Consider the following 13,320-nt stretch of genomic DNA (forward strand, 5'->3'; position numbering starts at 1 on the left):
TTTGAGCTTCAGGCATTCGGCGTCTGGCGTTTTGGAGATGTGAACCATCTCCATAGAGAATAATGTATTTTTCTCCTCGCTCAGGTGTGAATGGGGCCTAAAGAGCCGACTGTCCGCTCTAAAAAAAAGAAAAAAAAAAAAAAAAAATTGGGGTAATGGCTGCAGGCATCATCTTGGTATAACCCAGTGTTTCTCAATTCCAGTCCTCAGGCCCCCCCAACAGGTCAGGTTTTCAGGATTTCCATTATTTTGCACAGGTGATTTGATCAGTTTCACTGCCTTAGTAATCACCACAGCCTTTTCATCTGAGGGAAATCCTGAAAACCTGACCTGTTGGGGGGGGCCTGAGGACTGGAATTGAGAAACACTGGTATAACCCCTTCAAGCCATGAATGTAAATATGCCTGCGGTCGGCGTGAAGAGTTTTTTTTTTTTATTTATTTTTTTTAGAAAAATGCTTGTAACCCCCAAATATATTCTTGAGGTCCTTTTTGACCCCAGATCTCACATTTTAAAGCGGAGTTCCACCCAAAAATGGAACTGCTATTCAGACCCCCCCCACCCTCCGGTGTCACATTTGGCGCCTTTCAGGGGGGAGCAGATACCTGTCTAATCCGCGGCGATCTACACCATGTCTGGCCCCTCCTCCGCCCCCCCCTGCTGTCTTCTGGGAGAAGCACGCAGCAGGGACCAGTGAGATGGCGCTGTGCGACTCGCGCATGTGCTGTAGGGAGCCAGGAAGTGAAGCCGAGGGAAGGATCGGCTTCGGGTGCTGACGCCGCGGGTGCCCAGGACAGGTAAGTGTCCTAATAATCAAAATCAGCCCCTGCAGTATTTGTAGCGGCTGACTTTTTTAAAAAATTTAAAAAAATTCTGGTGGAACTCCGCTTTAAGAGGACCTGTCATGCTTTTGTTTCTTTTATAAGGGATGTTTACATTCTTTGTAATAGGAATAAAAGTGACTCCAATTTTTTTTTTTTTTTTTTTTAAAGGACAGTGTTAAAAAAAAAAAAAAAAGGTTTTTTTTTTTCCCCCTTTTCTTTTAAAGCGCCTCATCCCGCCGAGTTCACGCGCAGAAGTGAGATGCATATGTTAGAGCGAGAGCAATAATTCTAGCCCTAGACCTCCCCTGTAACTCAAAACTGGTAACCTGTAGACATTTTTAAACGTTGCCTATGGAGATTTTCAAGTGCCAAAGTTTGGCGCAATTTTGAAGCACGACATGTTTGGTATCTGTTTACTCGGCGTAACATTAAAAATTGGGCTAACTTTACTGCTGTGTTATTATTTTTTTTTTTCGAAAGTGTATTTTCCCCCCAAAATTGCGCTTGTAAGACTGATGCGCAAATACAGTGTGATTTAAAGCGGAGCTCCTCTGAAAAAAAAAAATATTAAAAGCCAGCAGGTACAAATACTGCAGCTGCTGACTTTTAATATTAGGACACTTACCTGTCCTGGAGTCCAGCGGCGTCCGCAGCAGAGGACGAGCGATCGCTCATCACTCTGCTGCTCCCCCCGCCATCCTCGGTGAGGGAACCAGGAAGTGAAGCGCTCCGGCTTCACTGCCCGGTTCCCTACGGCGCATGCGCGAGTCGCGCTACGCCTGCCGATTAGCTCCCGCTGTGTTCTGGGAGTCGAGTGTTCCCAGCACACAACGGGGGGGGGGGAGAGATGACATCATGCCCGCAGACTGTGTGGCCGGAAGTGGGTGCCAATGAAGTGGGTGCCAATACCTGCTTTATATTTTCATGTAAACTTTGTGAAAACAGAATGTATCAACTTCATAAATGTCTCCTTTTCTCTCCAGGTCTTTCAGATTCTGATGAAAACTGTAAAAGGTTTGTGGACCGATGTATGCCAGAAGCTTTTAAAAAGGTAAATTGTCTTTGTGGTGGTTTGGGGTGACTTGGGGGTGTAATACGGGGCATGATGGTTGATGTGGTGGTTGGGGATGGAGGCGGGAGGGGACACAGGGTGTGATTTTGGTTATCATAATTCAGGGAGGTTTAGTTGTCTGACATCAATGGGGAGACGGAGGGGATTCTTTGTGGTTTAAAAAAAGAAAAAGCGATTTTCATTTGGTGCCGTTAAGTGTGGTGTTTTTTGTCTTTGTGGGATGTTTGACATAAGGGGGTGGTCTGGTGTCCTTGTGTGTGTGTGTGTTTTTTGTGTGTGTGTGTTTTTTGTGTGTGTGTGTTTTTTGTGTGTGTGTGTTTTTTGTGTGTGTGTGTGTGTGTGTTTTTTGTGTGTGTGTGTGTGTGTGTTTTTTGTGTGTGTGTGTGTGTGTTTTTTGTGTGTGTGTGTGTGTGTTTTTTGTGTGTGTGTGTGTGTTTTTTTTGTGTGTGTGTGTTTTTTTTGTGTGTGTGTGTTTTTTGTGTGTGTGTGTGTGTTTTTTGTGTGTGTGTGTGTGTTTTTTGTGTGTGTGTGTGTGTTTTTTGTGTGTGTGTGTTTTTTGTGTGTGTGTGTGTGTTTTTTGTGTGTGTGTGTGTGTGTGTGTTTTTTGTGTGTGTGTGTTTTTTGTGTGTGTGTGTGTTTTTTGTGTGTGTGTGTGTTTTTTGTGTGTGTGTGTGTGTTTTTTGTGTGTGTGTGTGTGTGTGTGTGTGTGTTTTTTGTGTGTGTGTGTGTTTTTTGTGTGTGTGTGTGTTTTTTGTGTGTGTGTGTGTGTGTGTGTTTTTTGTGTGTGTGTGTGTGTGTTTTTTGTGTGTTTTTTTTTATGTGTGTGTGCCGCTGGAGGGCTTCATTCTAAGGTACCGTATATACTCGAGTATAAGCCGACCTGAATATAAGCCGAGGCACCTAATTTTACCACAAAAAAATGGGAAAACTTATTGACTCGAGTACAAGCCTAGGGTGCCCATCTGCATGCCTCACTGTGCCCATGACTAGACTGACGTTTAACATGGGAGTCTATGGAAGGGGTGCCCAGCTTGGAAAAAATCGGTGCTCCCCAGACAACAAACTTTGTACACTTGTAGAGGAGAAATGGAGCCATGTGTGTGCCAAGTTTCGGGTCCAGGGGATCTACGGCCGGCCGGTACTCTGTCCCCAAATCCACCAGAGAAATTACCGTTTAACATGGGAGTCTATGGAAGGGGTTCCCGGCTTTGAAAAATCTGTGCTCCCCGGCCGTAGGTCCCCTAGACAACAAACGTTGCACACTTGTAGAGGAAGAGTGGGGCTACATGTGTGCCAAGTTTGGGGTCCAGGGGACCTACGACCAGCGGCTACCGGGTCCCCAAAATCCGAGAGATCAGGCGCAAAAAGGTGACTCGAGTATAAGCCGAGAGGGGCGTTTTCAGCACAAAAAAATTGCTGAAAAACACGGCTTATACCCGAGTATATACGGTTAGTATTTTATAATGAGCGAGTATGCGATGCATACTGGCTCATTATGCCATTGTCTTCGTTTTTTATTTTTTTAAAGAGTTTACTACCTCTCTAACTGGCAATTGCACGGTCATGCAACGCTGTACCCAAACAAAATGTATATATTTTTCACACAAATCACTTTCTTTTGGTGGTATTTGATCACCACTTTCGTTTTTCCGTTTATACAAGACACACACACACACACACACACACACACACACACACACACACACTACTGAATTGTATCTGTACAATAAGATAATATAGAGCGGTACCCAGCATTTATCCTGCCCCATGACTTTTCCAATAGTCTATTGTTGGTGCCGTGTCTTTGTTATTACAGTCACCTGGTCTGAGTAATTTACCCAGAATCCCACCCAATCGTTTTCCTTCACCTATTAACTTCTGTAACTTGTAATTTAGGATATGAGAAGAGAAGAGCAGATTATTATCTCTGAGAATTGTACGTGTCGGCAGATGTGGTTCTGTGATTTGTTCGCTGGGACGCACACACAATGAGATCCTTTTGAATGTTGCCTAAAACCCGTACAATGGAATTTTGAAAAAGGTTAGGCTGGGTTCACACTACGATTTTCCCGTCCGTCAGCCGCATACGATTTATATGAAAAAACGTATGCGGCTGAAACGGACGTAAACGTATGGAACCGCACATATGTGCGTTTTCCATTGACTTTAATGTTAAAAAAAAACGTATGCGTTTGCCATACGGTTTCAAAAACGGCCGCAAAACCGTGGTTGAACACGGTTTTGCGTACTGTTAAAAAAACGTTTTGCCAGCAAATCGTACGCACCCGGATGCATCTGAGTGCATACGATTTGCAATGCATTGTCTATGTATGCGTTTTCGGGCCCGTATGTTTTCAATACTGAAATCGTATGCGGCTGACGGACGGTAAAATCGTAGTGTGAACCCAGCCTTACACATTACACCTGAATTATGGGTGAAATGTGAACTGACCCTTTAACCACTTCCCCGCCTGCGCTAAACCTGAATGACGGCTACAGTGCGGGCCTTTATTGCTGCCTGTGTGCCCCCCTGCTCTGTGATCACGAGTCAATGAGACCCTTACCACTTGATCAGCTCTCAGCCAATGACAGCTGATCACATGATGTAAACAAAAGATCGGTATTTGGCTTTTTTTTTTTTCTGCTCACGCTGTCAGCCTGAGCAGAAAAAAAAGCCGATCACCAGCTTCTGTCAAAGGGACAGCGATCCCGAACAGCGAGTGCCACCTACCAGTGCCACCTATCGATGATGGGTGGATACAATATTTTTTTATTTTATTGTATTTTTTTTATGGTTGAACTAGATGGACTTGTCTTTTTTTCAACCTTGACTAACTATGTAACTGTGCCCGTGGGTGCCTCCTCATTTGTGCCCGTGGGTGCCTCCTCATTTGTGCCCGTGGGTGCCTCCTCATTTGTGCCCGTGGGTGCCTCCTTATTTGTGCCCGTGGGTGCAAGCCTCATCGGGGGCCCGTGGGTGCTTCCTTATTTGTGCCCATGGGTGGAAGCCTCATCGGGGGCCCGTGGGTGCCTCCTCATTGGTGCCCGTGGGTGCCTCCCTATTTGTGCCCGTGGGAGCAGGTTACACATTACACCTGAATTATGGGTGAAATGTGAACTGACCCTTTAACCACTTCACCGCCTGTGCTAAACCTGAATGACGGCTACAGTGCGGGGCCTTTATTGCTGCCTGTGTGCCCCCTGCTCTGTGATCACCGAGTCAATGAGACCCTTACCACTTGATCAGCTTTCAGCCAATGACAGCTGATCACATGATGTAAACAAAAGATCGGTAATTGGCTTTTTTTTTTCCTGCTCACGCTGTCAGCCTGAGCAGAAAAAAGAGCCGATCACCACCTTCTGTCAAAGGGACAGCGATCCCGAACAGCGAGTGCCACCTATCGATGATGGGTGGATACAATATTTTTTTATTTTATTGTATTTTTTTTATGGTTGAACTAGATGGACTTGTGTCTTTTTTTTTCAACCTTGACTAACTGTGCCCGTGGGTGCCTCCTTATTTGTGCCCGTGGGTGCCTCCTTATTTGTGCCCGTGGGTGCCTCCTTATTTGTGCCCGTGGGTGCCTCCTTATTTGTGCCCGTGGGTGCCTCCTTATTTGTGCCCGTGGGTGCAAGCCTCATCGGGGGCCCATGGGTGCTTCCTTATTTGTGCCCATGGGTGCAAGCCTCATCGGGGGCCCCTGGGTGCCTCCTTTGTGCCCGTGGGTGCCTCCCTTATTTGTGCCCGTGGGTGCCTCCCTTATTTGTGCCCGTGGGTGCAAGCCTCATCGGGGGCCCATGGGTGCTTCCTTATTTGTGCCCGTGGGTGCAAGCCTCATCGGGGGCCCATGGGTGATTCCTTATTTGTGCCCGTGGGTGCTTCCTTATTTGTGCCCGTGGGTGCAAGCCTCATCGGGGGCCCATGGGTGCTTCCTTATTTGTGCCCGTGGGTGCAAGCCTCATCGGGGGCCCATGGGTGATTCCTTATTTGTGCCCGTGGGTGCTTCCTTATTTGTGCCCGTGGGTGCAAGCCTCATCGGGGGCCCATGGGTGCAGGAGAAAAATTATCTGTTTGCAAACTTTTATAACAAAATGTTCATTTTTTTTTTTTATTTTTTTTTCTTATTTTAGCAAAAAATTTAAAACCTAGCATTAATTAAATACCACCAAAAGAAAGCTTTATTTCTGTGGGAAAAAAAACACAATAAAATTGTAACTTGGGTACCGTGCTGCATGACCGTGCAATTTGTCATTCAAAGAGTCACAGCGCTGAAAGCTAAAAATTGGCCTGGGTAGGAAGGGGGGGTTTAAGTGCCCAGTAAGCAAGTGGTTAAATAAAACGAATGTAATTATTTGAGAACGCATGATTTTGTTTTATTGCTCTGCGCTCCGGCTGATGTCACTTTTTTTGTTTCTCTTCTAGTTGCTAACCTCCACCGCTGTCCACAAATGGGGCACGGAGATCCACGAGGGCATCTACAACATGCTGATGTTGCTGATTGAGCTGGTGGCAGAAAGAATCAAGCAGGAGCCGATTCCCTCCGGTCTGATGGGTGTGCTGACAATGGTAATGTGTGCGCACTTTCTGCTTCAGGCTTTTTATCGCTTCCATTAACAATTCTGGCAATTTACCCGCTTAGTCATTTATTAAGAGCTCCGGGCAATTCGCAGGAATGACTGAGTGCTCTATTCCCCTCTGTAATGCATTAACGTGATCAATAAGACTCCTCACGTGTGTTCTGCGGAGTTCCATGAAAAATGTATGTCGTTAACACGCCGGAGGGTCCTCGGGGGGGGGGGGGGAAGAGAGAGAAACGCCATTTTTCCATGACCAGTCTTTATGCGAATGCCCCACCATCTTTGTAAAGCAAGCCCATCACAAACCTTCGGCACAGCGCCTTTTGCGCTTTTCCAGCGTTTTTTTTGCACGTTTTGTATTCAACATTTTTGGGCTTTGCCTTTTTTTTTTTTTTTTTATATATGTTAGCCAATAGAGAAAACGATTATCTGTTGCATCATTTGTTGCTAAGTATTTCAGCTTTTTTAGCTTTTCCATTGGCTTTTATTTATTTTATTATTCATTTATCATTTTTCTTTTCATTGAGGTTAGGATTAGGAGTTATGGATAAAGTTATTTCTTATTATTATTATTATTATTATTATTATTTTATTTATTATTTTATTTTTTTAATAATAATAATAATAATAATAATAATAATTTTATTATATAAATAATAAATGTAAAATAAATACACAAATAAAAAGCATAAATAAATTCACTAATGATCACTAGCCTGTTCATCACCTCTTTCCCTCCCTCCCCCACCCCTCCATCCTTTTTTATGCTCTCACTAGGGGGGCACACATGAGGTTGGCACTATGTATGTTGATGTACCCCTGGTACACCCCTCCCTCTGATATTGATGTCAAATGCCAATTATCTTTGTCTTCTGAGTTATTGTACATCACTTTATTACTTTCATCAATAAACGTAAAAAAAAAAAAAAAAATCTATATATTAATACTAAGTAACAAATAATTTAAGGGGTTGTAAATCCTCGTGTTATTTCACCTTAAGGTGAAAAATTCATCTTAATGGGAGCCTCGGCTGTCCCTTGTCTCCCTCTCCTCATTGGCTGAGACACAGCTCTGCAGGAGCCACTGGCTCCCAGTGCTGTCAATCACAGCTAGTGAGCCAATGAGGAAGGGTCAGGGTGAGCTGTGGCTCTGTGTCTTATGGATAAATAAAGCAGGGCTCAAGAGCGAGCATGCACCAGTGCCTCTATAGCAAGCAGCTTGCTATTGGGGGGCGCACTGGTCAAGAGGGAGGAGCCAGGAGTGACTGAGAGGGACCTGAGAAGAGGAGGATCGGGGTTGCTCTGTGAAAAACAATTGCACAGAGTAGGTAAGTAGAACATGTTTGTTTTAAATAAAATGTATATCAGTTCAAATGTGGAGTTAAAGTGATTTTTTTTCTTTTATATATTAAAATAACAAATGTGCGGTGGATTTGCACAGAGAAGCCCTGATCCTCCTCCTTCTCGGGTCCCTAGCTGGAGCTCCTGGCCCCTCCCTCCTATTGAGTGCCCCCCACAGCAAGCAGCTTGCTATGGGGGGCACCTGAGCTAAGCTGCAGCTCCGTGTGTCCATTCAGACACAAAGCTTCAGTTCGGCCCCCGCCACCTTCTTTCCTGATTGGCTAACTGAGTTTGATTGACAGCAGCTGAAGCCAATGGCGCTGCTGCTGTGTCTTGGCCAAGGCATTCTTGGAAATCACTGGATAGAGATGAGGCTCAGGTTAGTATTAGGGGGACTGGGGGGGCTGCTGCACACAGGTGTTTTTTCTTGATGCATAGAATGCATTAAGATAAACCTTCTGACTTTACAATCACTTTAAACTTTAATGAAATATGGATGTTAATGGCCGTTTCATCAAAATGTCTTAAAGGCACAGTCCACCCTTTTCAGAAAGTAGTAAATTCCTCAACATTGTTTGTGTGGTCGGTGTTCATTTACTAACCTTTTGCATAGAAGCCTGCAGACCGTTGTACCATTGTTGTGGGTGCCGGGCACAGGCTCCTGCCCATACGGACCTCGTACTATGGGGCTGCATTAAGCCTGTAGACCATTGTTGTGGGGGCAGGGCACAGGCTCCTGCCCATACGGACCTCCTACTATGGGGCTGCATGAAGGTTGCAGACCATTGTTGTGGCTGCAGGGCACAGGCTCCTGCCCATACGGACCTCCTACTATGGGGCTGCATGAAGGTTGCAGACCATTGTTGTGGCTGCAGGGCACAGGCTCCTGCCCATACGGACCTCCTACTATGGGGCTGCATGAAGCCTGCAGACCATTGGCAGATGGGACTCGTAGTAATGTTGGTAAATATTAGATGACGTTACTGTGCAGGTGAAGCCATGCTAAATAATAAAAGGTTGCCCAACTATGATGCACACTGTGATTTGGCTTCGGGTGAGGGTAGTTTGGCCATGCTGTATACATCCATGCTCCATATAACATGGGTCTATGGGTGTAACCTGGTCTTAAGGGTTGGCTGTGATTTAATACTAATTTGAAGTCTCATTTCTCCATGACTCGCTCCAGGCTTTTAATCCCGATAACGAATACCATTTCAAGAACCGGATGAAGATGTGCCAGAAGAACTGGGCGGAGGTGTTCGGGGAGGGAAATACATTTGCCTTATCGCCAGCCAGCACCATGCAGAAGGTGAGAGGTGCCCGTCTCCTTCCATGTTTATTATGTGTTGTGTATCCCGGGTGCTGATTTCTTCTTCTTGTGTCTCTCAGGAGCCTCATGGTTGGTTGGTGGATCTGGTGAACAGGGTGAGTCTTTCCGGCACGCTCAGAAACAAACATTTTTGTTGGTCTATTGGAATTGAATGTCAATAAATTTTGTCTCATTTCTCTAGTTTGGAGAGCTGGGCGGACTCTCTGCCATTCAGTCCAAGCTGAATTCCGACAACATAGAACTTGGGGTAAGACGATTGTTTTGTCTAGATAAAGCAATAAAAACATTTGATCTATTTTGCTGCATCTTAAAGCGGTGGTTCACCCTGCAGAACAACTTTTTAGCATAAAATTCGGCATAGTAGCGCGAGCTACAGTATGCCTGTCTTCATTTTTTATCCCCGTACTCACTGTTATATCGTACATAGAAGATTCCGACTGCCCACGGGGAATGGGCGTTCCAATCCAGACGGAAGGTGATTGACGGCCGGCTCTGGCACGTCACGCTCCCCGAAGACAGCCGGAGTAGGTCTCGGCTCTTCACGGCGCCTGCGCACAGACTATGCGCAGGCGCCGTGAAGAGCCAAGCCTATTTCGGCTATTTCCGGAGAAGCGTGACACGCCAGAGCCGGCCGTCAATCACCTTCCATCTGGATTGGAACGCCCATTCCCCGTGGGCATTCGGAATCTTCTATGTACGATTACACTGTGAGTACGGGGATAAAAAAATTAAGACAGGCATACTGTAGCTCGCGCTACTATGCCAAATTTTATGCTAGAAGAAAAAAAAAGTTTTTTTTTTTTTTTTGTTTTTTTTTTATAGGGTGAACCCCCGCTTTAACACTTGCAATTATAATTGCAACATTTTATATCCCTTTTGCACTAGCGGCCCGATTTGGGTCAGCCTGTCTGTTTTTCAGGCCGACCCAATCGGACCCTCCATTCTTCTATATGGAGCGTACATCCCATCCAATTTGCTAAAAACGGATGGGGATCCGTTGCCCCTCCATCTATCAGTTCGTATGGCACAGGTGTAAACGGACAGGTGGTCCACCCATAGAGGGGAATGGGCCATGTCCGTGTCCACTCTGCGTGAGCAGAGCAGACCTTATCCAGTCAGGGGCCTGCACAGCCTCTGATCAGCACCCCTCGCTGGTGGAGCCTTCCCCATGTGAAAGGGGCCTTATAGTTTAAAGCCCATCTCTCCTGAAGATGTAATTTAACCACGTCAGCCCCGGAAGGATTTACTCCCTGACCGGACCATTTTTTTGCGATAAGGCACTGCGACGCTTTAACTGACAATTGCCAATCCCGCCGCGGAGACCACCGTTATCGTTTAAGGCAGTTTTTCCCAACTCCAGTCCTCAAGGCACACTAACAGGTCATGTTTTCAGGATTTCCCTCAGATGAAACGGCTGTGGAAATTACTAAGGCAGTGAAACTGATCAAATCACCTGTGCAAAATAATGGAAATCCTGAAAACATGACCTGTTGGTGTGCCTTGAGGACTGGAGTTGGGAAACACTGGTTTAAGGGACCGCTCACTGAAAAGATGGATATCTCGGTTGTGGCAGCAATGATGTATATATACTGTGAGCGGTCCTTAAGTGGTTAAACATTTTTGGGATGTCCCCTTTATATGAAAATATTCCAGGTTTAATTAGTTAAAACACATCATTTTTTTCCTCTCTCAGGCAGTGTCGGCTATGGTTCAGCCCCTGGGAGTGTGTGCAGAATACCTCAATTCCTCTACTGTACAGGTAACAAATCTATGATTATATTTTCCTTGATATTTATGTTTTAAAGTGGTTGTACTCCCTATTAAAAAACAAAAAAACAAACAAATAACGCCCCTGCAAGACAAAGGCATAATGAGCTAGTATGCAAATGACTTGCCTTAGATCGTAGCCCCCACAGCGGTCCTCATCCCCCCTCCGGTCGGTGACATTTCTCCCGGAGTTACTTCTGGGTATCGCAGGCTCCAGTGCTGTGATTGGCCAGAGCCGCGATGACTTGAGATTAGGGCAGCATGCACCCGATGCCAGCATGCCGATGTTGCCGTCACATGCGCACTGGGGCAAACTGAAGCGATGGCATGTACGTGCCGTTTGCTTCAGTCCGTGTGCTTTTACCGGCGCCTCCCGCGCATGCGTGCGGGAGGCGCCGGTAACAGCACACGGACTGAAGCAAACGGTACGTACATGCCCTCGGTCTCTAACCCTCTCTTGTATCATGTCCTCAGTCTCTAACCCTCTCTTGTATCATGTCCTCAGTCTCTGACCATCTCTTGTATCATGTCCTCAGTCTCTGACCATCTCTTGTATCATGTCCTCAGTCTCTGACCCTCTCTTGTATCATGTCCTCAGTCTCTGACCCTCTCTTGTATCATGTCCTCAGTCTCTAACCCTCTCTTGTATCATGTCCTCAGTCTCTAACCCTCTCTTGTATCATGTCCTCAGTCTCTAACCCTCTCTTGTATCATGTCCTCAGTCTCTAACCCTCTCTTGTATCATGTCCTCAGTCTCTGACCATCTCTTGTATCATGTCCTCAGTCTCTAACCCTCTCTTGTATCATGTCCTCAGTCTCTGACCCTCTCTTGTATCATGTCCTCAGTCTCTGACCATCTCTTGTATCATGTCCTCAGTCTCTGACCCTCTCTTGTATCATGTCCTCAGTCTCTGACCCTCTCTTGTATCATGTCCTCAGTCTCTGACCCTCTCTTGTATCATGTCCTCAGTCTCTGACCCTCTCTTGTATCATGTCCTCAGTCTCTAACCCTCTCTTGTATCATGTCCTCAGTCTCTAACCCTCTCTTGTATCATGTCCTCAGTCTCTGACCATCTCTTGTATCATGTCCTCAGTCTCTGACCCTCTCTTGTATCATGTCCTCAGTCTCTGACCATCTCTTGTATCATGTCCTCAGTCTCTGACCATCTCTTGTATCATGTCCTCAGTCTCTGACCCTCTCTTGTATCATGTCCTCAGTCTCTGACCCTCTCTTGTATCATGTCCTCAGTCTCTAACCCTCTCTTGTATCATGTCCTCAGTCTCTAACCCTCTCTTGTATCATGTCCTCAGTCTCTAACCCTCTCTTGTATCATGTCCTCAGTCTCTAACCCTCTCTTGTATCATGTCCTCAGTCTCTAACCCTCTCTTGTATCATGTCCTCAGTCTCTAACCATCTCTTGTATCATGTCCTCAGTCTCTAACCATCTCTTGAATCATGTCCTCAGTCTCTAACCATCTCTTGAATCTTGTCCTCAGTCTCTAACCCTCTCTTGTATCATGTCCTCATCAATGCAGCCTAACCGATGCCTGTCGGGCGCAGCCTCACCAGTTCCCGGATCAGGGCAGCGATCTCCCGCTGTGTCACAGAGCTGGATTTGAATTTCCCAGGCCGGGGCGGCCGCAGTAACAGTGTCCCGCCTCCTGTGACACGTCGCACTGATTCAATGTCCCGGCTATCACAGGAGGCGGGACATTGTTACTGCTGCCGTCCGGACAATTCAGCTCCGTGACTCAGGGAGATCGCCGCTCTCCGTGACAAGGAGAGGAGGAGGGAGGGGAGGACTGACACCCCCTGCAATGTGCGCCACCCGGGGCGGACCCTGCCCCCCCTTTTCTGTGCCATTATCGGCACCTCTTCTTTTGGTTGAATGTTGAAATCACTATATTTGAACAATATTTGGGTGCGCCTCTACTTCTGGGGGATCAGGAGGGAATTGTTTTCCCCTCTGGTACAAATGATCCCATGTTTCATAGGGGTTTTTTGTTTGTTTTTTTTGCTTTCCTCTGGATCAATTGTGGACATAAAGTTCTTTATATGGAGTTCTGATATATTCATTTTTATTAATTTTTTTGATTGATTGATTGAACTGGACTTGTGTTTTTTTCAACGCAACTATGTATTTAACAAATTGGTGTGTGTGTGATGTATAAAAATATTTATATATATTTGTATTCAGAGTACTTGCTTTTTTTTTTTTTTTTTATAATCCTTTCTAATTTTGAAATCTTGCTTCCTCCCATCAGCCAATGCTGGATCATGTTATTCATAAGATGATAAAGTACGTACAGAATGTGGAAGAGAAGGATCTGAAGGACAAGGTATACTTATCATATTATTCTTCATAGACTCTCCCTTTCTTATGAGTTCAATACCGTGGGCCAGATTCA

General features: G+C 45.7%; 1 protein-coding gene across 7 annotated transcripts in view; it reads left to right on the top strand.

Annotated features, from left to right (window-relative positions):
* USP24 (ubiquitin specific peptidase 24) overlaps positions 1-13,320 on the top strand; it is a 169,816-nt gene that overhangs the window by 45,554 nt on the left and 110,942 nt on the right. For all 7 annotated transcript variants that reach the window (XM_040360859.1, XM_040360863.1, XM_040360860.1 and 4 more), the window contains exons 3-9: positions 1,808-1,875; positions 6,320-6,463; positions 9,001-9,123; positions 9,204-9,239; positions 9,326-9,391; positions 10,838-10,903; positions 13,177-13,251. In XM_040360859.1, the coding sequence (XP_040216793.1) occupies positions 1,808-1,875; positions 6,320-6,463; positions 9,001-9,123; positions 9,204-9,239; positions 9,326-9,391; positions 10,838-10,903; positions 13,177-13,251 (578 nt within the window). The remainder of the gene's footprint in view (positions 1-1,807; positions 1,876-6,319; positions 6,464-9,000; positions 9,124-9,203; positions 9,240-9,325; positions 9,392-10,837; positions 10,904-13,176; positions 13,252-13,320) is intronic.

The sequence above is a fragment of the Rana temporaria genome, chromosome 7, assembly GCF_905171775.1.
Source record: "Rana temporaria chromosome 7, aRanTem1.1, whole genome shotgun sequence".
In the NCBI taxonomy this organism is placed as follows: Eukaryota; Metazoa; Chordata; class Amphibia; order Anura; family Ranidae; genus Rana; species Rana temporaria.